The 24,154-nt window shown below is 43.8% G+C and overlaps 1 protein-coding gene and 1 long non-coding RNA gene across 2 annotated transcripts in view; both read left to right on the top strand.

Annotated features, from left to right (window-relative positions):
• Positions 1 to 578: 578 nt before the first annotated feature.
• Positions 579 to 1,840, top strand: LOC121486708. The gene is made up of 3 exons (XR_005986715.1): positions 579 to 690; positions 1,196 to 1,486; positions 1,712 to 1,840. It is a non-coding gene; the product is annotated as an uncharacterized LOC121486708 (long non-coding RNA).
• A 1,836-nt stretch (positions 1,841 to 3,676) lies between these two features.
• The window catches only part of YWHAG (tyrosine 3-monooxygenase/tryptophan 5-monooxygenase activation protein gamma), a 28,429-nt gene continuing 7,951 nt past the window's right edge, over positions 3,677 to 24,154 (top strand). Inside the window, exon 1 of the mRNA XM_041748608.1 lies at positions 3,677 to 4,009. Within this exon, the coding sequence (XP_041604542.1) occupies positions 3,923 to 4,009 (87 nt within the window). The 5' untranslated portion in view covers positions 3,677 to 3,922. The remainder of the gene's footprint in view (positions 4,010 to 24,154) is intronic.

Here is a 24,154-nt window from a genome sequence, read left to right as displayed (position 1 = left end):
ACTTCCTTCACTGCCCCACTCTCCTTGGAAGGTGGGCAACCCACCAAGATTTCCCTGTTGTCCTTTGCCTCTGAACCTGTAATGTGCTCTGCCCCTACCACAGCCCAGCTGGCTAGGAAAGTGACAGGAAAGTGTTCCCAGAGGACAGGGTGAGAGTATTGCCTGCTTCAGAAAATGTTGCTGCTGTTGTTCCTGCTGCTGCCTCCCCTCCAATCAGGGAGCTTTCTAGCCACAGGAGGAAGCCAGGAGCCAGGGGATGGGGCTGCAGTGATTTATGACTGCACAGAAACAGCAGGACACTAATGTCTCTGGCTGGCCTGCTTGTCCGCCAGCTCAGCCAGAGAGCATGCATCTAAAGGTCATGTCCTCTTGTACTGGAGATGGGGCAGAGGGTTAGCTATACAGCGTGCCTGCCCAGTGCCCTTGTATCAGGCCCATCATCAGAGGCAAGGGTCTCCTTTCCCAAGCAGATGCCAAAGGGTAGATCCTGACAGCCTGGGTAGAGAAGGGTGCCCTTGCTGTTGGGAGTCTGGAAGATCTGCCCAGGTTTGAATTCAGGGCTCTTAGTCACTGGTGTGTGAACTTTGGCTGGTCACACCGTCTCACTGTGTCTCGGCTTCCTGGTCTCAAAAACAGGGGTGATTCTGAGCCTCTCAACTCTTGGGACTGAATCATCTCCCAGTTCTGCAGGTACAGATTCTCTGTTTTCACCGCTAAAGGAGAGGAACACGCTGAATCTAGAACTATGAGTTGTCACAGCTGGGGGGGAGGGAGGACATGGTGCTTATTTTGTTTGATTTCTCACTTCAAAGTTGGGGAAATTAAAACCCTGAGAAGGGACAAGCTTTGCACACAGAGCTGGGGGCCAGGCAGAAGCCAGAATTTTAATTTTCCACCTTCCTGCTCCAGGCTTTTTTCAACAGTACCAGGCAGTGGAGAAAGAAGCCAGAATATTAAGCCATTTGCTCTGTATAACAACGCCGCGCCTCTGAAGCTGCCCTCTAAACAGCCAGGGGCTGCTGGGCTGCTGCAGCTTTAAGCTTAAAGTCTTAAAAAAATCAAAACGGAAAGGAGGGCAGGGCCAGATCTCCCCTGCAACATTGGAGGGAAGCTTTGATGTTGAGACTGCAGATGTCATTCCTCTTTGCCTTTGCAACATCCTTTTCTTTGTATCTGCTTTACTTTTCCCAAACAGATTTGGCCTGGATTTTAAAAATGATTATTATTATTTTAATGGACATTGGACTGTGGAGGAAGGAACTCAGGTGGAGAGGTCAGAGAGGCAGCCTGAAATGTCTCAGGAAGTTTCCAAGATTTTGCATCTGGGGCCTGAATCATTGACACATTCAATGCACAGGAGGACAAGGAGGGTTGGCTATGAGGGCTCATTGCCACGGACCTGTGACACCCAGGCCGGAATTGTTCAGGCCTGCCCTGCATGCAGGGAGGAAGAGAAAGGAAGAGGAATGACTTGGCGAACACTCATGTAAGAGACAGAAGGAAGTGGGAGGGTTTATTCACAAGCAGGATTGCATTTTGCCGGGTGTTGTGGTAAGAGAAGAGGGTCTAGATCCCATGTCCATGGTAGAAAGAGCTATTTCCTCCCTAGACCCTCTCCTCACTAAGTCTATCTCCTCCACCTCTGCCAGAGCAGTCTCCCTATATGTGCATGAATTCAATAATTCATTTCTTTATTTGGTATGTTCTACAGATTTACTGTGTGCCTGGTACTGTGCTAAGCTCCAAGGAGGCCGTGATGATGCCAACAAAATACAAATCTCATCATTTTCTGCCCTCATAACAATCTCTCCTCGGGCTTCCTATTTATTTCAGGAGAAAGACTTCACTCCCTTAACTGTCATTCAGGGGTCCTCCTGTTCTGGCTCCTGGCTCCATCCGCAATCCCACTACCCATCATTTAAGACAACAAAGACTCTGAATTCTTTGCCTGAGGATAACTATATCAGGGAGAAACCTACCTTCCGAATTCTGGGCCTGTGCCCCGTTCATGCTCTTAAATGCTACACATCCTTTAAGAGCTGGGTTGGAAGTGTAACCAACCTTCCCAGAGAAGCTTTTCAGAACCTCTTTGTATCTAGCCTGAAAGAATTAACAAACAAAATTTAACAGCACTTAAAACATTCTAAATTCCTTGAAGGGGGATCCCTGGGTGGCTCAGTGGTTTAGCGCCTGCCTTTGGCCCAGGGCGCGATCCTGGAGTCCCGGCATCGAGTCCCATGTTGGGCTCCTGGCATGGAGCCTGCTTCTCCCTCCTCCTGTGTCTCTGCCTCTCTCTCTCTCTCTCTGTGTCTATCATGAATAAATAAATAAATAAATAAATAAATAAATAAATAAATAAATAAATAAATAAATTCCTTGAGGGCAGGGTTCCATGCCCTGTTCTTCTACCATCTAGCACAGAGCCTGGAATATTCCCACAGAGACTCCTTCGTTCTAGATTCTCACAACACAACACTTCTTACCCTGTATTTTTTTTTTTTTTGAACTCCTTATCACTTCCTAACATACTCCATATATTTATCTTTTATCTTACCTATTTTGGGGGGTAGCGATTTTTTTATTTTGTTCCTTGCTCTCCCCCATTGCTTAGAACAGTGCTTGGAACACAGTAGGTGCTCAACAGATAATTGCTGAAAAAAAATTAAGCAAATAAAATATACAATCAAAACTATGGGCGTGTGAGCTACATGGAATGTGCAAAAAGAGAAGCACATGAGCAAGAATTTGTCAGCCTGACCTCAGTGTGTGTGTCCTAGATGGGGAGAAAAGGGTTGGTCAACCCTCAGTGATACAACCTCATGTTCAGCATACAGTAGGCTCTTGGCAATAGAATTGAATCTTTGACACTCCACCCTGGAGAGGAAAAAGGAGCTCCCCAGGGATCAGCCTGCAGACAGCTGCATCCTTTCTGTAAATTAACTCGTATGCCGGGCCAGTATTTGTTCATGTTTTCACCTCTTTGGGTCCAAGAACCTTAAACTGGGTACTAGGAAATAGAACCTTGTGGGGGAGGGTGACAGTTTAGCACCCCATATTAAGCTCCTTAATTCAATCCATCCTGCGGGCGGGCACTACCCTGGCAAGTTTGTGTCTCCCCTGTCCCTCCTTGGCCAGCTGCTGCTTTATCTCACAGACAGGTAGGGGCCAGGGCTGAGGTCCTGAGGCCCCCTCCCCTCGTAATTTCCCAGAGAATATGGGGCGGGGCCGTGAATCAGCACTCGCTTGGACTGATGCAGCCTCAGTCCCCGCCAGGGGTCCCCAGTGGCCGCGGAATTAGAACCCTCCCTTTCTCCACAGCTCATGCGCTAAGACCACTGGGAGATGTAGTCCTGACTGCCCCTTTGTCCTTGATCTTTCCAACGTATCACCCCCCTGCTGGATAAACTACAACTCCCAGGGGCCCACGTGGTGGGGGGGCTGACAGGGCGTAGATGCGAGGGGGGCGGTGGAGGGGTAGTCTGGAGAAGCTGGGGCGCAGGAAGCGGGGTGAAGGGAAGAACGGGGAGCACTGGCAGGAGGCAGCGGGAAGGAGGGAGACGCCCAGAAAGCTGCGGCGACCGGAGTTGGGGAGGGGAAGCCCGAGAAGCGGAAGGGCCGGGGCGGGGCCGGGGCGGGGTGCGCGGGCGGGCGGGCGGGGCATGTTGCGTCACGCGGCGTGGGCGGGGCCGCAGGGGGTTGTCCGTCCGCGGCACGCACAGCAGCCGCAGCCGCCTCGCGCCCGGTCCCGCGGTCGCAGCTCTGTCCGCAGCCTCCGCGCCGCCGCCGCCGCCACCGCCACCTCAGCTGCTCGCTTCGTGGGTCGGTCCCTCCGGCACACGGGCTCCAGCCGCGCCGCAGCCGCCCTCCGAGCCCTTCAGGCCGCCCCGATCTCCTCACCCGGCCCGACCTACAGCCCGCGAAGATGGTGGACCGCGAGCAACTGGTGCAGAAAGCCCGGCTGGCCGAGCAGGCGGAGCGCTACGACGACATGGCCGCGGCCATGAAGAACGTGAGTCTCTCCTCCCCTCCCCCCGCCTCGCCCCAGCCCCTTCGCAGACGCGGGCCTTCGCGTGGACGGCCCGGGGACTAGTCGCCAGTCGCGACTGCGGCGTTGGCCGCCCCTCCCCCACCCCCCCGGCGGGGAGCTGGGGAGGGCCCCGACAGCGAAAGGGACCCGGGCTGTGACGCGGACTCTCCCCGAGCTCCCCCAGGGCCGGCGGCGCTGCCTCGACCCTCCCCGGGCTCGGGCTGGGGCGGGATCATGCAGGGCTGGTCTCGGGAGTGGGGGCTCTGGCCCCGAGTCTCCGGGTCCGCTGGGGACCTGAGCGGGGGCCGTGAACATCCTTTGTGCCCCACTTCCCCTCCTCCCAGCCTGGGCGTGGGGGCGGGGGACCGCATGGATGCGGTTCCTCTTTCTCTCCCTGGTGTCTGGGCGGCGCCTTTCCCATTCACTTATCAGGTCTCCTGGTTTTCTAATACTTCCCCCCCTCGCCCCCCCCAAATCTTCCCTATTGCCTCTCCTGATGGATCCTTTAGAACCTAACCAGGAAAAATGTAGACTTTCCTGAAACCCTGGGCTCAATGGAGCAAAACCGAAACCTCCTTGCTGCTCTCACGTTTTTCTTAACAAAAGGCTCCTCTTTCTCCATACCCCAAAGCAAGTCTTCTTGCTTTTAGGTAAGGGGAATGTATGTCTTGCTGGCATTTTCATTGATTGTTCTCAGCATGTCCTCTCCATTTTTTCCTGATGCTTTTTGTATTAAAAAGGGTAGGTATTGTCTTTAAAATAAAGGTTATACGTTTAGCTGACTGGTACAATTTGTGACACATGCTGTTTCTTTGAATATCGGCACACATCTGTTGAAATTCCTATAAGTTGAAAAAATATTCTTTCTGATCTGATATTGCAAACAAAGCAGTGGTGGGAGGCAGTATCAAGTCATTCTAGAAGATTCTGCATTTGTCATATTGCAGAGAGCCTAGACTGGGTGGAGGCTGGGAGGAGTTATTTTAAAGGAGAAAAAGTCTTTTTAATAATTTGTTTTAGATAAGTGTGAGGCTTTTTAAAATAAAAACTAGTGCATCCTCATGCTGATGAAAAGGGAATGCTGATCGCCAGTTGTCGCATTTTTGTCTGGGATGCAGATTCCTGCCTGTATTGCACCATTTTGTCAGTAACAGTACATTTATCTAATGGGCTATCAAGGAGTTTGATATTAGAGGAGGGGGCAAATATTGAGTATTATTAAATGAAACATATAAATTATCTAATGAATGATTTAGGTCTCTCACTGCCTTAACATTTAACTTCTGCATTATGTAACAAAGATTTTGAAAATGCATCTCCAGTGTGAAGTGGATTCAGGAGTGTATCTTCCTGCATGTTAAATCTTTATAATGAAGCAATGTAGGTATCACAGATTAATCCTTGAATAACTTTGCTATTTCATAAAAAATACATAACAATGCTGATGCTTTATTTAAGCCAACTACCTTAACAAAAAAGATTTTTATTGTTTAGGAAGAGCCTTGATTCTGAAATTGGGAGTATTGCTGTATTAATGTATTGCCACAGATTTAAAATTTAAAACATTTTAAAGCTCAAATGATAAGTTGTACTTTTAAGAGATAGCAGTATTATAAATATGTTTAGTTCATGCTATTTAGACGCTTCTAATTTTTCCATGTTTCTAGTTTCACAGGAAAGTGAGTGACCTCGCACCTATATCCATAGCAACCCAGTGATGTCACACACAATGACACAGAGGCTGCAATGCACCTAAGGGCTGGTAGGGAGTATGCAAATGGCATTTGTCCAAGGTAATGCAGAAATTAGCAGATAAGCAGGTGGAATTGAGCGTTTCACTCTTATCCACCAGATAAGAGTTGGTCCAAAAAATAAGAATTTCATTTACCTTTAGGCATGAAAATCAGTGACCTCTAGATAATGCCTATTCATTTTCCAGTTTCTAGTTTACTCACAAAAGTATATTTGTATTTTAAAACATGTGTCTCTGTTAAAATTGGACAATAATGGAATAAAAATAGAAATTCTAAACAATATGTTTTCTGATCATAGTGCTGGGTAGGCTGCTGTATACTTGGGTTTATTGCAGATTTTTAACTTGGCAGGTCATAATAAAAACCTTTAAAAATTATGATTTCCTACTGGGTCATTTTCAGTAATGTTAATGAGTGAAGATTCGTTTACATTGAGACTTGGAAAAGTTCTTTTTTCACATATTTATGCTTCTGCTTCTTGTCAGAGTATGGAGGAAAGAACAGTGTAAAATAAAGGAGATCTTTTTTCAAACCTGTTTACTGTGACTGAGGAGGTATGCTTATCTCTGACCCTCATTTTCCTCATCTGTAAAATAGGTCAATATCTACTTGAAATACTTGTGAGGATTAAGTAAGGGATGTAGTAGGTGCTCAAAAATAGTAACTATTTAGAAAACTTTGTTTCTTGCCCCGTTTATAAAAGTCATCTCATCTTTGGGGAATTGGGAAAATACAGGAAGATACAAAGAAATTACTGGGTCCTGTCACCCAAGGAGCACTCTTCTAAGGCTGAAGTCATTCTGATGACAGGGGGATTAAATTTGCACTTAATGAAATTATCCTAGTAATAATACTGTTGGTACCTGTGCAGAGTGGTAGTTGTGTGTGGGTGACCAAGGATGGGAACAGTTGGCAGTGTTTTGAAGAAGAAAAGGGGAAGTTTACTGGCATTTTGTTTTAAGCTAATTTTTTAATATTTTTTTTTTAGTAATCTCTATACCCAGTTTGGGGCTTGAACTAACGACCTGGAGACCAAGAGTCACATGTTCTTCCAGCTGAACCAGTTACGCACCTCAGAAGTTTAGTTTTTTAAGAGAAACCTGTAGTCTGCCATTTAAGGGAACACCTAGATGTTTCTTGTTAGACAGTTCTGTCTTGTCCTTTGGATTCTAATAGCCTCTCCAGAAGTTAATATTCTAAATAGGCTACTGGTACTTGCCTCAGGAGGGAGGAAAGATCTCTGGGCTACTCATCTTGTTGAAGTGACTGGATTGGGGGGCACTGGTTGGAAAAGGCTACCTTAATTATATAGAAGAGTCTTCTTGGAATCCATATGGTCTACAATTCTTAATATCTTAAATACTCTGTTTTTCATCCTAGCCCTTCCAGGAGGCTAGATCAATAGCCATTATCGCTAATGGAGTAGTGACACCTCTGCAGACTTCAGAGGTGGAATTCTGCCAGCCATTATTCTGAGTCATGTGGTTTCAATTGTTCTGTTCTTTGGGGTGGAAAGAATACAGATAACAGTTGGCTTTTTATGTCGTAGTCTTTGCAATAACTGCAATGACAATTGCTTTTTCTAATTAAAAAAAAACTCTTGAATTGTATCAAGATAAAAAAGGTACTGCTAAATGTGTATCCTTGTTACAGAGCTTTGGGTTAACAGCAAACCACGGGGAGAATTTCATTCCCTAGCACCTGCGGGAAGCCTTATTAAGCCAAATTCTAAATTATTAAAAAGCAGAGAAAATGATTTTGTTTTTATCAAGGTAAAAGTCACATAGTATTAAACTAATCGTTTTCAAGTGTACAATTCAGTAAAATTTAGCACGTTCACAATGTTGCGCAACCATTATCTCTAGTTAAAAAAATGAGAAAATGATATTTCTAAAAAGGGATGATGGTTTGGCTGTAGCTGGCTGGATTTCAAGACTACTGATTCAGGAATGTGTCAATAGTGAAGTAATCACAGTAGCTCACAGCCAATGGTAGTTGGCATCCTTTTGTCTTTGTTTTCTGACATCTGAACCTTTTCAGCATAAATTGAAAAAAGACTTATTTTAGCTAGGTTTATATTTCTCTTCAAGAAGTTACAGAGTTTAAGAACCGTATGATGTTCCCCCAAGTAAATAAGAATTTATCTGAAATCAGAACAAACTATTAACTATTGGAGATTATGGAAATTTTGCTGGGTTATTACTATGACTCATTTTCCATCCCAATGCTGACTTCGTTATAAATGCTTTCCCTGCTGTGGCAGCGGTTCCCTAATGAACACTGTACAGCATGGAGAGGGTGAGCTGTTCAAGAACGGGATGCTAAACTGATGGGAATACCCTGTGTATGATATTATATATACAACATTGGGGGCTTCTGAGGCTTCCAAGAGCTTCTTACTGCCATTATCACCAGCCTTCACTCTTCTTACCTGGCGCAAGGCATCTGGTTATTACTGTATTGCTCTCAGATTCCATGGGATGTGGAAGAAAAGCACAGAGCATTTTATAGATTTACTAGTCAAACACATAAACCAGTTTTTTGTCTTTTTTAATTAAACTCTGCCTAGCATGGGGCTTGACCTCATGACCCCAAGATCAAGAGTTGCATGTCCTATTGAATGAGCCAGGCGCCCCTCTTTTGTCCTTATTTTCTAAGTTGTTTTTTTAGCATTTGAGCATATATTTATGACTGTAATCATGGGAGGCTCAGCTTGTCTTTGTAGGTTGTAAAGGCTACCAGTATCAGCTACCTTTCCTTTCATAATCATTTTCCTGTTGTCTTCCTCAAATTCCTTTTTAGGTATCAAATACGATTTTGGTTCATTACCACCATATCATCACACAGAGATCCTTGAATTTTGATTTTACTCATTTAAACCAGTTCCATGAAAAGTGATCAATAGACGTTCCCAAGAGAGCTTCAATTTTAAGATAAATGGTTAAAGAATCGGTTTGATTCCGTGATTTTACAGCAACAATAAAAATAAGTCTTAAGGACTTTGCATGGCTTCTTTTTTTTCTTCCTTTCTAAACTAGTGAAGTTCAAGCTAAATTGTTAGCAGCATTTCACCTATAAAGTTGTGTCCTATAGAGGGAGATTTTTCTTTACCTGAGTTGAATACTGTGCTGCATAGCTGGGTTGCAAGTAGGTAAAAGGGAATGAGAGTGTTCTCACATATGTAGATCATTTAACATGAGATTTAGAAAGTAAATTTCCAGATAAACTCCTCGGTCTCATCCTCTTAATCTTTGGAGCAAGATCTTACTTTTGGGGGGAGATAGCCAAACTGAATAGGACCCAGGTGTAAGGTCAGCTTTTTCCTCTTAATTCTGTTACTAGGACAGGGGCGTCAGAGCTGGGAATAGGACAGTGACAGCAGTGGGCAGCTGCACAAGTAATGACAGCTCAAGAGGACTCCCTTAGCCTCCCTCCCCCACAGCCGAATGTGCAGAGCAGCTGCAGTGGCAGAGAGAAGGAAGGGTAAGAGGGTAACAAGAGGAGGGCTTTTAAAAATGCAGGTTTGTTTTGAGGAGATAGATCATTTAAATTTCTTGAGGTTTTTTTTTTTTTTTTGTCTCCTTTCTTTTAAAGATTTTATTTATTAATGAGAGAGGCAGAGAGGTAGAGACACAGGCAGAGGGAGGAGCAGGCTCCATACAGGGAGCCTGACGGGGTCTCCAGGATCACATCCTGAGCCCTGAGCCGAAGGTGGCGCTAAACCGCTGAGCCACCCGGCTGCCCCTATTTTTCTTGAGCTTTTTTTTTCTTTTCTTTTTTTCTTGAGCTTTTTGAAAGGAATTATTAACACAACACTTGAGCCTATCATATTTAAATAACCTGGATCTGGAAAGTGGTTTCTGGTGCCAGTACTTTAAGGATGTGGAAATAAGCTTAAACTTTTTTTTTTTTTTGGACTGAATTAAGTGAGTAGGTCTCTGCCCTGGTGGCCCCACATGGATATAGTAGCCAATAGCCATGCAGATAATCCCAATCCCATACTCCTGCCAGCACAGTTTTATGTGAGGGCCTGCCTGATATGGGTAGACTGGTGGATAGATGCTATTTTCAAATGATACTCCATTCTTCACATGTGACCTATATCGAGTCTTTTAAACTACATCTCTTTTTTTTTTTTAATTTTTATTTATTTATGATAGTCACACACAGAGGGAGAGAGAGAGGAGGAGACATAGGCAGAGGCAGAAGCAGGCTCCATGCACCGGGAGCCCGACATGGGATTCGATCCTGGGTCTCCAGGATCACGCCCTGGGCCGAAGGCAGGCGCCAAACCGCTGCGCCACCCAGGGATCCTTAAACTACATCTCTAATAGAGGCACTAAATTTTTTATATTAAGTTGAAAATGACCCAATCTAGAAGTGTAAGGAGAGAATAAGAGGCTTAACAACCATCTTGAGGCAAGGAAAAGCTAGTGGGAGCGCAGAAAAAATAGTTTTTATGTTATTATTTTATTTTTTTAAAGATTTTATTTATTTATTCATGGGAGACACACAGAGAGAGAGAGGGAGAGAGAGAGGAACAGACCAAGGCAGAGGGAGACGCAGGCTCCATGCAGGGAGCCTGGCATGGGACTCGATCCTGGGTCTCCAGGATCACACCCTGGGCCAAAGGCGGTGCTAAACCGCTGAGCCACCTGGGCTGCCCAAAAGATTGTTTTTTTAAAAAAATTTTTTAAAGTTATCTCTACACTCAATGTGAGGCTCAAACTTAAAATGTCGAGATCAAGAGTCATGCTCTACTGACTGAGCCAGCCAGGCACTCTTATTTTTCGTTTTCCTTTTTTTTTTTAGAATATTCTAGAATATTTTGAATTTTGGGATGCTGTCATTTTCTAAGGGAGTCTGGTCTTTGGAAGGCTGTCATCAATGGGACTGATTACTGATAACAAACATGTCTGGCCTTTTGGATGCTTGGAGATTTGGGAAAAAATGACAGGTATCACCATAATTATTCCCCATGCAGGTATATTTCCCTCGTGTCTTTTTCTGTAGTGTTTAGGCTTGCTTTTGTACCTTGCCTTCTCCCTTGACATTTTTTCAAGGATCTTTTTTTTTTTTTCCTGTTATTATGTTCAATGGCTTAACAGTTCTGTGGGTATGTCATAATTTAATTTTTTCATAATTGTATTTAACATTTGTGTTCTTTCCGAATTTATAAGTAATGTTGCTATAAATATCTTTATGGCTAAAGCTTCCAACATATATTTTTTTTAAGATTTTACTTATTTATTTGACAGCACAAGCAGGGGGAGCTGCAGGCAGGGGGAGAGGGAGAGGTAGGCTCCCTGCTAAGCAAGGAGCCTGATGTGGGATTCCTTACCTGATGAAGGCTGATGTTTAACCCACTGAGCCACCCAGGTACCCTCCAACATAGTTTATATATTAGGACAGAGACCCAAAAGTGGAATTTTTTTTTAAAGATTTTATTTATTTATTCACAAAAGACACAGAGGAAGTGACATAGGCAGAGGGAGAAGCAGGCTTCATGCAGGAAGCCCGATGTGGGACTCTATCCTGGATCCCAGGATCACACCCTGAGCCAAAGGCAGATGCTCAACCGCTGAGACACTCAGGCATCCCCAGAAGTGGAATTTTTGAAAGGAAGAGCTAAGCATAATTTTTAAGGTTCTTGAAATCACAGTGGGTACTGAGTTTTCTTAAACTGTGAGGTGGAAAACTGTGAGTTTTCTTAAACTGTGAGGTTTTCCAGTGAGGTGGAAAATGTAATCAAGTAGGTATAACACGCTTCTAAATTCAAGGATAACCTATTCCACTTTTACTACATGAAGAAAAGTGAAGTCAAGCAGGTAAGAACTTCACTGCTAGCAGCAAATCTCCCTTTTGTTGCTTTCTTGTGGTTGGAATGATTGCCTTTAAAAAGAAAACACTGAGGGCCTCCCTGGCTCAAGTGCTAGAACGTGGGGGAATCTCTTATCAGGTCATGAGTTCAAGCCCCACGTTGGGTGTAGATTACTTAGAACTAATCTGAAAAATTTCAAACATTTCTGGAGACGAACAGTAGGATATGTCTTCGTACAACCAGCTTCACCATTTGTCAGCATAACAGTCAATCTTGTGTCTATGTTCCTACCAGATTTACCATCTTAGAGGAAGATGGCTTCTTAACGACCTAAAACTACCCTGTATTGGCCATAAATGATCAGGTTATCAGCAAGATCTCTCCACATTCAAATTTGGCAATCTCAAATGTAGTTTCTTGCTTAAAGCATTTAATTCACATGGCAGATGATTTTCATTTTTTCCTTGATTTTTAAGAGAGGCACTTTGCTTCAGTTGAAATGCAAGTGCTGCCTACCATCAGCTTTTTCTCGTGAGGGGAATGAAAGCCTGGATGGGTCATGAGGGGGCAGAGGATGCATGATGTGTTGTCTGTGGGTTAAGACTTCTATCATTACAGGACTGGGATTTCTCTTTTACTGCCTTTATTTTGTTTTTGGAAAGATTCTTCAGTTACTTCTGGCTTTTATCACTAATCTGATAGAAGAGCTAAAACCCAGTTTATTGGTTGAGGACGATGTGAATAAACAACTTTGCTTTTGTTTGGCTCTGTTGCTTGTGAAGCATTTTTTAAAAAATCATTTGTTTTAAGGGCTGTATGTTGCTGGGTATTTGGGTGGATGGGTGGGTAAGTAGGTAGTAAGCATATATCTTAGCTGTCTGGGCCCAAACAGCCTAGCTTTGAATCCATGCTCACAGGTATAGAGCTGCCCAATTTAATGATGTTAACAGTAATGTAGGTGGGTATGCTATCATTTTACTTATTTTTTGCCCTTTGAAGGTTCTGCAGAAAAACTTGATTAATTTTTTCTTAAGATTTTATTTACTCATGAGAGACAGAGAGAGGCAGAAACATAGAGGGAGAAGCAGGCTCCATGCCAGAAGCCCGATGCAGGACTCAGTCCCAGAACTCCGGGATCACCCCTTGAGCCAAAGGCAGAGGCTCAACTGCTCAGCCACTCAGGCGTTCCATAAAACTTAATTTTGGAAGGGGATTCATTTATTAAGGAAAGGAAAACAATATGGTAAATTTCCAACGGCTATAACAACAGTAATAGAGTAATAGGACATCAAAGTCACACTGGACTTCGGGATATTTGGTACAGAAGCAATGCTGGGTCTCGGTGAGGCTGGAAGGAGGAGAGCATGGAGGAAGGAATGTCATGGCAGAGGGAATAACCTGTGTAGTTCCAGAGTGTGCAGGAGGAGAATGTACTGCAGTGGTGTGTATTTGAGGAAATAGCAAATGAGTCCACAGAGGTGAGTTGGGGCCAGTTCACAAAGGGCTTCGGGAAGTCTTGAGTTTTTAAACTATGGAGGGTCATGGAAAGATTGTAAGCAGAAGAGGATCATAATCTGATTTTTGGCCTGAAAATATTTGGAAATTGGAAAGGACCGTGAAGGGCAGCCCGGGTGGTGGCTCAGCGGTTTAGCGCCACCTTCAGCCCAGGGCTTGATCCTAGAGACCTGGGATCGGGTCCCATATCGGGCTCCCTGCATGGAGTCTGCTTCTCCCTCTGCCTGTGTCTGCCTCTCATGAGTAAATAAAAGTCTTAAAGAAAAGAAGGACCATGAAGCGAAGGGAGGGAGACAGATTAGAGTGTTACGGGGTGGAGCCTGAAGGGGTGAGAACCTGGACATGAGGATGGATGGTGAGAGCAGGTTTGAGGGAGTTGGATGGCTGGAGACAAGAGGAGGGAGGAAGAATGACCGACGCAGTGAATTCCATTGTGGTTGTGCTGAGTTTGGGGAGCCATGTAAGTAGAGGCAGCTACAGGTTAACATGTGCACGGCACTTAGAATAGCACCATACACAGGGCAAACACTGTATTACATATTCTCTTTTCATCAAATAAACATTTTTGTAGAACCAACTAGTGACTGAGCTTTGGTCTGAGAGCTGGGGAATCCGTGGCCCACTTCGTGGCCCCTATGGAATGGACATTCTAGTGGGGGACACTTGTTTATCTGTGACGGCTAAAACCAGGCATAGTAAGGTCACCTAGGGAAAGTAGAGAGTTTGAGTCAGAATGAGGCGGCTGAGCCTATTAGTTGGTAGTGAGGAAGGCAAGAAACCAGGAGAGAATGCTAACAAAGGGAAGAGCTGGTCTGGAAAGAGGGAGTGGTTGGCAGTGTTGGATTCCTTTAGGAATAGAGATTTAAGTTGAAGATATAAGGGAATGTTGATTGGGGATGGGTAAGGGGAATGACAGTTGATGGCTTTATCAAGTAGGTGCAGGGGTGGTAAGGCGAGTTGAATGAAAGCTCAGGAAGTGCTGAGAAGTATAGACTTATTTTCAGGAGCTTGATTTTGCAGGAAATGAGAAAGATAAGATTAAAAGCCACTTATTTTTTTTCTTTTTCTTAAAGATTTTATTTATTTGAGAGAGTACTAGCAGGGGAAAGTGCAGAAAGAGGAGAAGCAGACAACCTGCTGAGGCACTCACTCGCCTCCACTTACTCATTTTCATCCTGATCTTGGGTGATGTGCTAATGGGAAAAAGCAGGAGGGGAGGAGGCAAGATCTAGGGGAGAGATTGACTGCTGGGCATATAGTGAGGAGGAAGAAACACTGTTTGCACACAGGGAGGAGGCAATGATAGTACCAGTTGTTTACTAAGAAGAGGCACCTCTTTCCTTGTGGTCACTCTCCTCCATGAAGAGGTGGCAGGAAGCAAGTATTGCGAAGCAGTAGGTGCAAAGGGCCCCTGCTGAGGTTAGGAAAACCTTAATGTGCAGGGACTTGTCTTAGGTTGGTGTCTGTCTCTGTCTCCTTCCCTGTCTCCTCTCCCCTCAGTAGGAAAGTTCATATTCATACACAAATAATTGAATTCGTGAATCTTAGAAGAAAGGAATAAAGCCTAAAGGGAAGGAAAGAAGAGATGGGGCTCAGGAGCATGGGCTAGTAGGTAAGAGTGAGGACTGGTATTATTGGATGGAGGTTGTGTAAGAGTTTTATTTATTTTTTAAGATTTATTTATTTATTCATAAGAGGCAGAGACATAGGCAGAGGGAGAAGCAGGCTCCCTGCAGGGAGCCTGATGTGAGACTGGATCCAGGGACCCCAGGATCACAACCCGAGCCAAAGGCAGATGCTCAACCACTGAGCCACCCAGGTCCCCCTAACAGTTTGATTTTAGAGGTGAGTGATTTTGAACAAGGAGGTCAGGGTGTGGTTTGGGGGTTAAGTTGTCAAATTTGGTGAGATAGCTACACTATTGTTTATAATTAATTCAGGGGAATAGCTTTGGACAATGCAAGTAGAACCAGAGAGCTAGACACAGATCTGGACATAGGTGAGTAATCCCAAAAAAGTGAACAGGACATTGATTCCGGGAAAGTTGTAGAAGCAAAGAAAAGGCCTAAAAGGAAATTGTTACGAAGGGGAGTCATTATGGATTTGTATAAGAAGCTGTTTAGGGATACCTGGGTGACTCAGTGGTTGAGTGTCTGCCTTTGGCTCAGATCATGATTCTGGAGTCCTGGGATCAAGTCCTGTATCATGCTCCGCGTGGCAGGCCTGCTTCTCCATCAGCCTATGTTTCTGCCTCTCTCATGAATAAATAAAAATCTTTGGCGGGGTGCTGGGGGACAAACTAAAGTGGCCATGGAAGTTTTCTAGCAGCAAGCTCTCTCCTGATTCACAAGCACTTTTCAGGCCTCTGCTTGCCTCAGGCTTGCTACTGGACCACTAGCTAAGGCAAGTCACATGACCAAGTGCAGAGTGTAGGGGTGGAGAGCTAAGATTCCATTTCTTCATGGGAGGAGCTACGAAGTCCTACTGCAAACGAAAAAGATCTATACAGGGTTGGGAGGAATTAGTAGAGCCACTTTTGCAATCGGCTTGATACATTGAGGATAGATTCGGGTCACCTAAACATTTAGAAGTGACTGTTTGGTACGATGGTGATTCATTGGTGTACGCAATGTGTGCCTGTCCCTAAGGACTTCAGTCTTTGTGGGGAAAGGAGGGGTATATAGTTAACAGTATGAGGCACTAGAAGTAAGTGGTATAAAGGATGTAAGGTAAAAATTAATACACAGAGTAAGCTGTGATTAGAGTTGCCTGAGAAATTTTCAGAAGGCTTCTGGAAGGAAGTGTATGTAGTATTTGAATTAGGACTTGAAAGATTTACAGAGAATTTTTCTTTATGGGTTCTGGAAGTGTGCTTAGGTGGTTGGACAAGCATGAGAGTGCAGAAGTATACAGTATGAGGAAGAGTAACATGACCTGAGTATTGATAACTTGGTACAGGGTACAGGGTTTTTCTTTCCTTTTTTTTTTTTTTTTTAAGATGTATTTATTTATTCATGAGAGACACAGGCAGAAACACAGGCAGAGGGAGAAGCAGGCTCCATGCAGCCTGATGCAGGACTCGATCCCAGGACTCTGGGATCATGACCTGAGCCACTGAGCCACCCAGGCGTTCCAGTATAGCATTTTTCTACCTTGGTACCATTGATATTTGGACCATATTATTCTTCACTCTTGTAGGGGGCCTCTCTGCATATTAGAGTGTTCAGGAGCATCCCTGGCCTTTGCTCAATAATCTCTGTAGAGCTGTTTTTAAGAAACTGCTGCAGTGTACCATAGTTCATACAGCACTTGTGTACACATCAGCTAGTTTAATTTTCTGCTGGGAGAGTTTCCCCTCCCTCGCCAAAACATACCTATGATTAAAGCAGCCATGATAAATATTAGCTCTTTGTTTGCCTGCATTCAGGAGGTAGCCTGGCTGAAGTTTGAGTCTTGTATTCTCAGCAGGCTTACGGGTAGTGACAGAGGAGCCTGTTTTTGGGAAGAGAGGATGGTGAGGGGAGTTATATCCAGATCATATAAACAGTAAGTAGACAAGACGAAGAGTTAGGAGGACTGTCTTCATCTGTTTTGAGGAATTGATTGTGGCCCCAAGAGAGAAAATTCATAAGGCTAGCACATGACAGTTGTAGGGAGTTTTTTTTACCATGAAATTAATTTCTGAAGGTGGACTTAGGTCCAGTTCTCACAGAAGATGTGCAGGTCGGTGGGGGGCAGGGGAAACCTTTGCTCAGGGTCTGCAAGAGGGGAGGAGCTCTGGTTTGATATCTGTGTGGATTGTCTGTGTTTCAGGAAGTAATACGTAATCTTGCATAATCTCAGTATGTTTCTGTCCTTCGTGTTTCCCTCCTATAGTGGCACAATTGGATGCTTTATAATGAGAAATACCTGTGATAGGGAATGTAAATTTCGTAGCCCTCTTCACGTTGAAGTATACCTGAGCAATAAAACTACACAATACTCTTGTTCTCATCTTGGGAGAGGGGATGAGAAATATTAACATACATTAGACTACATAGGAGTTGATTTGAAATAACAAAATTAATATTAGAGGTTTATGCTCTGTGACAGTGACTTGTCTTTGTATAAGCCCACGTATTATGAAGCATGAAGTATTTGGAATTGGGAACTCCTCAAGCACACATGAGTTAATGTTTAATTGCTAGTGTGTGAAAGTGCAATGTAGACTATGCTACAGTGCAACAGTTTTATTTTTACAACTTTATTGAGATATAATCCACATACCAGTTCACCCATTACAAGTGTACGGTTCAGGGGTTTTTAGCATTTCAGAGTTGTGTTAGCTAGCACCAGTGTCTGAATCCTAGAGTAAATAGTCACTCCCCGAAAAAGAAACCCTGTACCCATGGGGAGTCACTGTCTACTCCCCTGCCCTCTCTCAAAACCCCCCAGCCCTAAGCAACCACCAGTCTATTTTGTGTTTCTGTAGATTCGCCTGTTTGGGACATTTCCTGTCACTGGAATCCTGTAGTGTGTGGTCTCCTTGTGACAGGGCTTCTTTAGTTTGGCATCGTGTTTTTACTGCCCTCCATGTTGTAGCCTGTGTCCTTATTCCATTCCTTTTTATGCCCGAGTAATACTCCATTGTTTGAATAATGCATTTAATTTAGTCTGCTCACCAGTTGACCTTTAGCTTGTTTTCAGTCTTGGGTGTTTTGACTAATGCTGCTAAGAACATTTGTGTATAAGTTTTTGTGTGGATGATGTTTTCATTTCTCTCATATATACTCACCTAAGAGTGGAATTGCTGAGTCATGTGGTAACTTGCCATTTTGAGGAATATTGTGCTGCCATTCCCCCTTTTTTTTTTCTTCCAGATTTGTATTTATTAGAGAACAAGTGGGAGGGAAAGGGAAACGCAGACTCCTACACAGTGAACTCAAACCCAGGACCTTAAGATCATGATCTGAGCCAAAGGCGAATGCTTAACCGACTAAGCCACCCAGGTGCCCCTGTGCTTCCATTCTTAACCTGGAGAAGTAAGGATTCCATGCAATACTGGATCTTTAAGGGGTAGGGCTATGTTGGAGGATATTTATTTATTTACTTATTTATTAAAGGATTTTATTTATTCATGAGAAACAGAGAGAGGGAGGGGGGGCAGAGACACAGGCAGAGGGAGAAATGGGCTCCATGCAGGGAGCCCGACATGGGACTCATCCCAGGTCTCCAGGATCACGCCCTGGGCTGAAGGCAGTGCTAAACCGCTGAGCCACCCGAGCTGCCCTATTGATTTATTTATTTTTTTTTTTTTAAGATTTTATTTATTTAGAAAGCGTGCACCTGTGGTATAATGCATGCAAGCTGGGCATGAGGGAGAGGGAGAATCCCAGGCAGACATTGTACTGAGCACGGAGCTGAACATGGGGCTCGATCCTGTGACCCTGAGATCACGACCAGAGCCAAAATAAAAAATTGGATGCCTAACCGACTGAGCCATCCAGGTGGGCCAGGGGATAGTTTAAAAACCTCCTCTTGAGGTGCTAGGGTGGCTCAGTCAGTTAAGAGTCTACCTTCAGCTCAGGTCATGATACCCAGGTCCTGGGATCGAGCTGCAAGTCAGACTCCTGGCTCAGCGGAGTCTGCTTCTCCCTCCCCTCCGCCCTGCTCATACTTTCTCTTTCAAATGAATAAATAAAATCTTAAAACCCCCCAAAACAAGAGTCACTATTTAAAAATGCTGGAAGTATTCCATTTAATTCAAAACAAAAGTGCCCGTGATCAACATTAGTAACATTGCCCATGTGTGTTCAGTAAGATGTGATTATAGGTATAGAGAGTATTACTACAGGAAAGAAACTGATACTTGATAGCCATAAGATTATGGAAATAAACTGGGGAAATATATGAATTAATAATTGATTTAATGAGACAGGGCTGAAATTTATAGTATATAATATATAGTATATATATATAATATATAGTATATTGGCCGTGACCTGTATAAAGATCCAGTGAAAGATTTTTATACAACTAAAGTGGGGGTAAAAGGTATTCTTGGGGTGGGGTAGTGCACACAAATCAACAGATAACGGGTTTGAGTTAATTATTTACACCAGTAAACTTGTTTATATAAAATTACTGCCTTTGGGTGCTTTTTTTTGTGAAAACTTAGTTCTCAGCATTGGTTTTAAAAATCTTAAAAAAAAAAAAAACAACCACCAAACCTTTAATGTAGATAAAAATTAACAGGGTGAATTATGGAGTAGGTTTGTTTGAATAAGTACTGTAACAGGTCAGAATCAATGTTCTCAATCTCCACTGCTCCCCAGCCACTCTGTTTTCAGAGTGGCCTCTCTAGAAATATACCTAGAATACACAAACACTTTTTTTTTTTTTTAAGATTTTATTCATTTAGTCACAGACACAGAGGGAGAAGCAGGCTCCCTGCAGGGAGCCCCATGCGGGACTTGATCCCAGGACCCCAGGATCATGACCTGAGCCAAAGGCAGACACTCAACCACTGAGCCTCACAAATACTTTTTGAATGGCTAAGAATTCCACAGTATGGATGTGTCATAATCTAACTAGTTTCTTATTGAAGACCATGTTGGTGTTTCCAGACTTTAGCTGTTAGCAATAATGCAGTGAATTAGTTTCTAGAAAGAGTTGCAAGAGGAGCACCTGGCTGGCTCAATAGAGTAACATGTGACTTTTGATCTTTGGGTTAAGAGTTCAAGTCCCATGTTGGGTGTAGAGCTTACTTTATTTTTATTTTTTTTTAATTTTTATTTTTATGATAGTCACAGAGAGAGAGAGAGAGAGAGAGAGGCAGAGACACAGGCAGAGGGAGAAGCAGGCTGCATGCACCGGGAGCCTGATGTGGGATTTGATCCCGAGTCTCCAGGATCGCACCCTGGGCCAAAGGCAGGCGCTAAACCACTGCGCCACCCAGGGATCCCTAGAGCTTACTTTAAAAAACGGGGGTGGGGGTAGGAATCGCAGAGTCAAAAGGTTGCTGAATATTTGTAATTTTGTTAGTCCTTTGCAGATTGTCCTCTATAAATGTTGTACCGATTTATAGTTGCCCACCATGGATGGATGAGAGAGTGCTGCTCTTCATAGAGTCATCTGACTTTAGGTATTGCCAGTCTGATTGGAGAAAAATGAACATTCATAATAGATGAGATTGGGTGCTCTACCTGTGTTTCCCTTTTCTTTCAACTGTCCATTCCTTGTACTCCTTTTTTCTATTACTAGTTGGTCCAAAATTCTTTATAGGAGGTCTATGTATTAAGAGAAATTAGCCCTTTCTCTTTGATGTGTTGGTGATACTCATATCATCAGAGCCTTGGGATGGGAGAAGGAACACAGGTTTTGAAGCTAGAGGGCTCATGTTTGTGTCTTATCTCAGCAGTGTGTTTGTGGTGTGATTTTTTTTGGGGGGGGAGGGGGGAGTCCTTTTCATTTGTCTACATCACATCTGTAAGTGTGATGTCCGCCTTGAAGAGAAGTAATGAAACAAACACAGGACTTTGTGACTGTCTGAAAATCCCCAATGCCCGGGCAGCTCCTCTGTCATCTGTGAGATCTTGAGCTTGGCCCTGGTGAATATGAAGTTACAGGACTCCCAGGATGCTCCTGTTCCTTAAATTTTTCCCTTCTGTAGAGTTATCCATGGTGGTTGCTCCTGGGTTATTTAAAAAAACAAAAAAAACAATGCTAATTGGGATGCCTGGGTGGCTCAGAGGTTGAGTATCTGTCTATGGCTCAGGGCATGATCCCCGGTCTGGGATTGAGTTCCACGTTGGGCTCCCTATGGGGAGCCTACTTCTCTCTCTGCCTCTGCCTCTGCCTCTGCCTCTGCCTCTGTCTCTCTGTGTCTCATGAGTAAACAGTCTTTTTTTTTATTTTAATTTTTTAAATAAAAAACCCAGCTAGTGTTATTTTCTAAATAAAATTTCCTCTAAACTTTACAGACAGAGTGCTATCCTTAGAATAAAGTGAGTAAGTTTGTGCTTCCTCCTCAGGGAGCAGCACCTTGAGGATGTCTCACTAAGTTTTCTGTTTTCACAGAGTGGTGGCATATGAAACATGCTAGATGCTCGACAGATGCCTGATGAATTACCTGATGAGTGGCTTTTCAGTATATTTCCTTGTTATCAGACCTTATGGGACATGTTCTATCAAGTTTTCTAGAATGAATGTATTGAGGGTCCTCAAGGGGTCCATCCCCCCAGGGTGGATGATGTTGCTAGGACTCAGCATATAGTTGCATTCAGGGCTGTGTATTACAGCAAAAGGATGCAGAACTAAATCAGCAAAGGAAAAAGGTGCTTGGGCAAAGATCCGAGTAAACCAGGTGCAAGGTTTCAAGAGTCCTCTCCCAGGGGCTCCTATGTAGGCTGCATATGTGAAATGGTGTCTGCCAGGGAGTTTCATAAGAAATTTAGTGCCCCGAGGGTTTTATTGGGACGGGTCACATAGGTACTTTTGCCTAGCACATACCAAAATTCAAGACTCCTAGAAGGAAAACAGGTGTTTACCATAAACCACATTGTTTGCACAAACAGTTTAGGGGCAGGGAGCCTTTCTTATCTGGAAGTGGTGGGAACCTTTCCAAAATTCAAGTTTTCAGATGCCGGCCAAGGGTCAAGTTTGCAAGTAGATCTTGCTAAAGTTAGCATTCTCAAGTCTGTTGTATTAACTCCTCTGCACAGGCTATAATGCAAGTGTAAGGCATTTTACCCTGATAGAAAAGTCATAGCTTCAGGGTATTTTGTAAAGTTTTTGTAGTTATTTAGTAGACCAGTCATCTCTAGAATATGTGATTAGTTACATATTCAGGCAGAACAGTATCATTTATTTCTAGCAGTTTATTCCTCTGCTTGTATAGTATATAGACTATCCATTACATGAACACTGATATCCATCCTGTACCTTGTCATCTTATTTTTTCTGTTTGGTATAGGGTGTTCATATATAGCAGTTACTGTGTTTCTCTCTTTCATGTTCTCTTGGCCTTTCTTGTGACTAGTGCTCCTAACCTAGGGGCATAAGAAAAATGCAAGATGAGGGCCAAATGTTATACCTAGTGTCCGCTAGTCCCCTCCTCCTCCTTTTTTTTGGGGGGGGGTGGGGAGACAGAAAGCATATGAGAGTGTGAGCCCGGAGAGGAAGGAGCAGGCTCCCTGCTGAGCAGAGAGCCCAATATAGGCCTCTATCCCAGACCCTGGGGATCATGACTTGAGCTGAAGGCAGACACTTAACCAACTAAGCCACCCAAGAGCCTCCTTTCACCTTTTCCTTGAGATTATTTTTTTAGAGCAGTTTTAAGATCACAGTGAAATTGAGTGAAAAGCAGAATTCTCATATACCCCTCACCCACAGCCCCTCTTCTCCCCCCCCCCCCAGCATCCTCCACTATCAACATCTCAGAGTGTTTTTTTTTTTTTTTTTAAGATCTTTTTAGGGATCCCTGGGTGGCGCAGTGGTTTAGCGCCTGCCTTTGGCCCAGGGTGCGATCCTGGAGACTCGGGATCAAATCCCACATCAGGCTCCCGGTGCATGCAGCCTGCTTCTCCCTCTGCCTATGTCTCTGCCTCTCTCTCTCTCTCTCTCTCTGTGACTATCATAAAAATAAGAATTAAAAAAAAAAATAAAGTAAGCTCTACACCCAACATGGGACTTAAACTCTTAACCCAAAGATCAAAAGTCACATGCTACTCTATTGAGCCAGCCAGGTGCTCCTCTTGCAACTCTTTCTAGAAACTAATTCACTGCATTATTGCTAACAGCTAAAGTCTGGAAACACCAACATGGTCTTCAATAAGAAACTAGTTAGATTATGACACATCCATACTGTGGAATTCTTAGCCATTCAAAAAGTATTTGTGAGGCTCAGTGGTTGAGTGTCTGCCTTTGGCTCAGGTCATGATCCTGGGGTCCTGGGATCAAGTCCCGCATGGGGCTCCCTGCAGGGAGCCTGCTTCTCCCTCTGTGTCTGTGACTAAATGAATAAAATCTTAAAAAAAAAAAAAAGTGTTTGTGTATTCTAGGTATATTTCTAGAGAGGCCACTCTGAAAACAGAGTGGCTGGGGAGCAATGGAGATTGAGAACATTGATTGCCTCTCTCTCTGTGTGTGTGACTATCATAAATAAATAAAAAATTTTTAAAAAAAGATTTTTAAAAAATTTATTGACTCATGAAAGAGAGGGAGAGGGAGAGGCAGAGACACAGGCAGAGGGAGAAGCAGGCTCCATGCTGGGAGCCTGATGTGGGACTCGATCCCGGGATTCCAGGATCATGCCCTGGGCCGAAGGCAGGTGCTAAACCGCTGAGCCAACCAGGGATTCTCCCCCAGAGTGGTTGGTTTTAATCAGTAGACTGAGACCTACAGTGACACATCATTATCAAAGTCCATGGTATATATTAGTGTTCACTTGTGGTGGTATACATTCTATGGATTTTGATAAGTGTTCAACGACCTGTATCCACCATTAGAGTACCATATGGAATAGTTTCACCACCCTAAAATCCTTTTTTCTGGCTATTTATCGTTTCAGTTTTAGTTTTTGGATGTGAACTCAGTTCATTGTGGAGACTTCAGCATTCTTAAATCAGTGTGTCTTATATTCACCACTCTAACTCGTATTTTGTAACTTCTCCACAAGATTCTGCAAGATTGAAATAGTTGTGTTTTATTTTTTTTTGACTTATTTATTCACGAGAGACAGAGAGAGAGGCAAACACATAGGCAGAGGGAGAAGCACGCTCCACGCAGGGAGCCCAATGCAGGACTCAATCCTGGGACGGCAGGACCATGCCCCAGGCCGAAGGCAGGCACCAAACCGCTGAGCCACCCAGGAATCTCCTGAAATAGGTTTTAAAGTAAGCCTGATGCAAGTTTTTTCTTATTTAAGAAGATAAAATGTTTTGAAGTTGCATTCATTACAGTTTAAGGTTCTTGATAGATAGTTGAGGATCTTGTAAAAGACTGCGTGCTCTAAGTGTTGAGGTCAGAAAGTTCTCTAAATAGCTTTCCAAGATTCTC

The sequence above is a fragment of the Vulpes lagopus genome, chromosome 3 (genome assembly GCF_018345385.1).
Source record: "Vulpes lagopus strain Blue_001 chromosome 3, ASM1834538v1, whole genome shotgun sequence".
NCBI classification, from domain to species: Eukaryota; Metazoa; Chordata; class Mammalia; order Carnivora; family Canidae; genus Vulpes; species Vulpes lagopus.
This window is presented reverse-complemented; position numbering and strand designations above follow the sequence as displayed.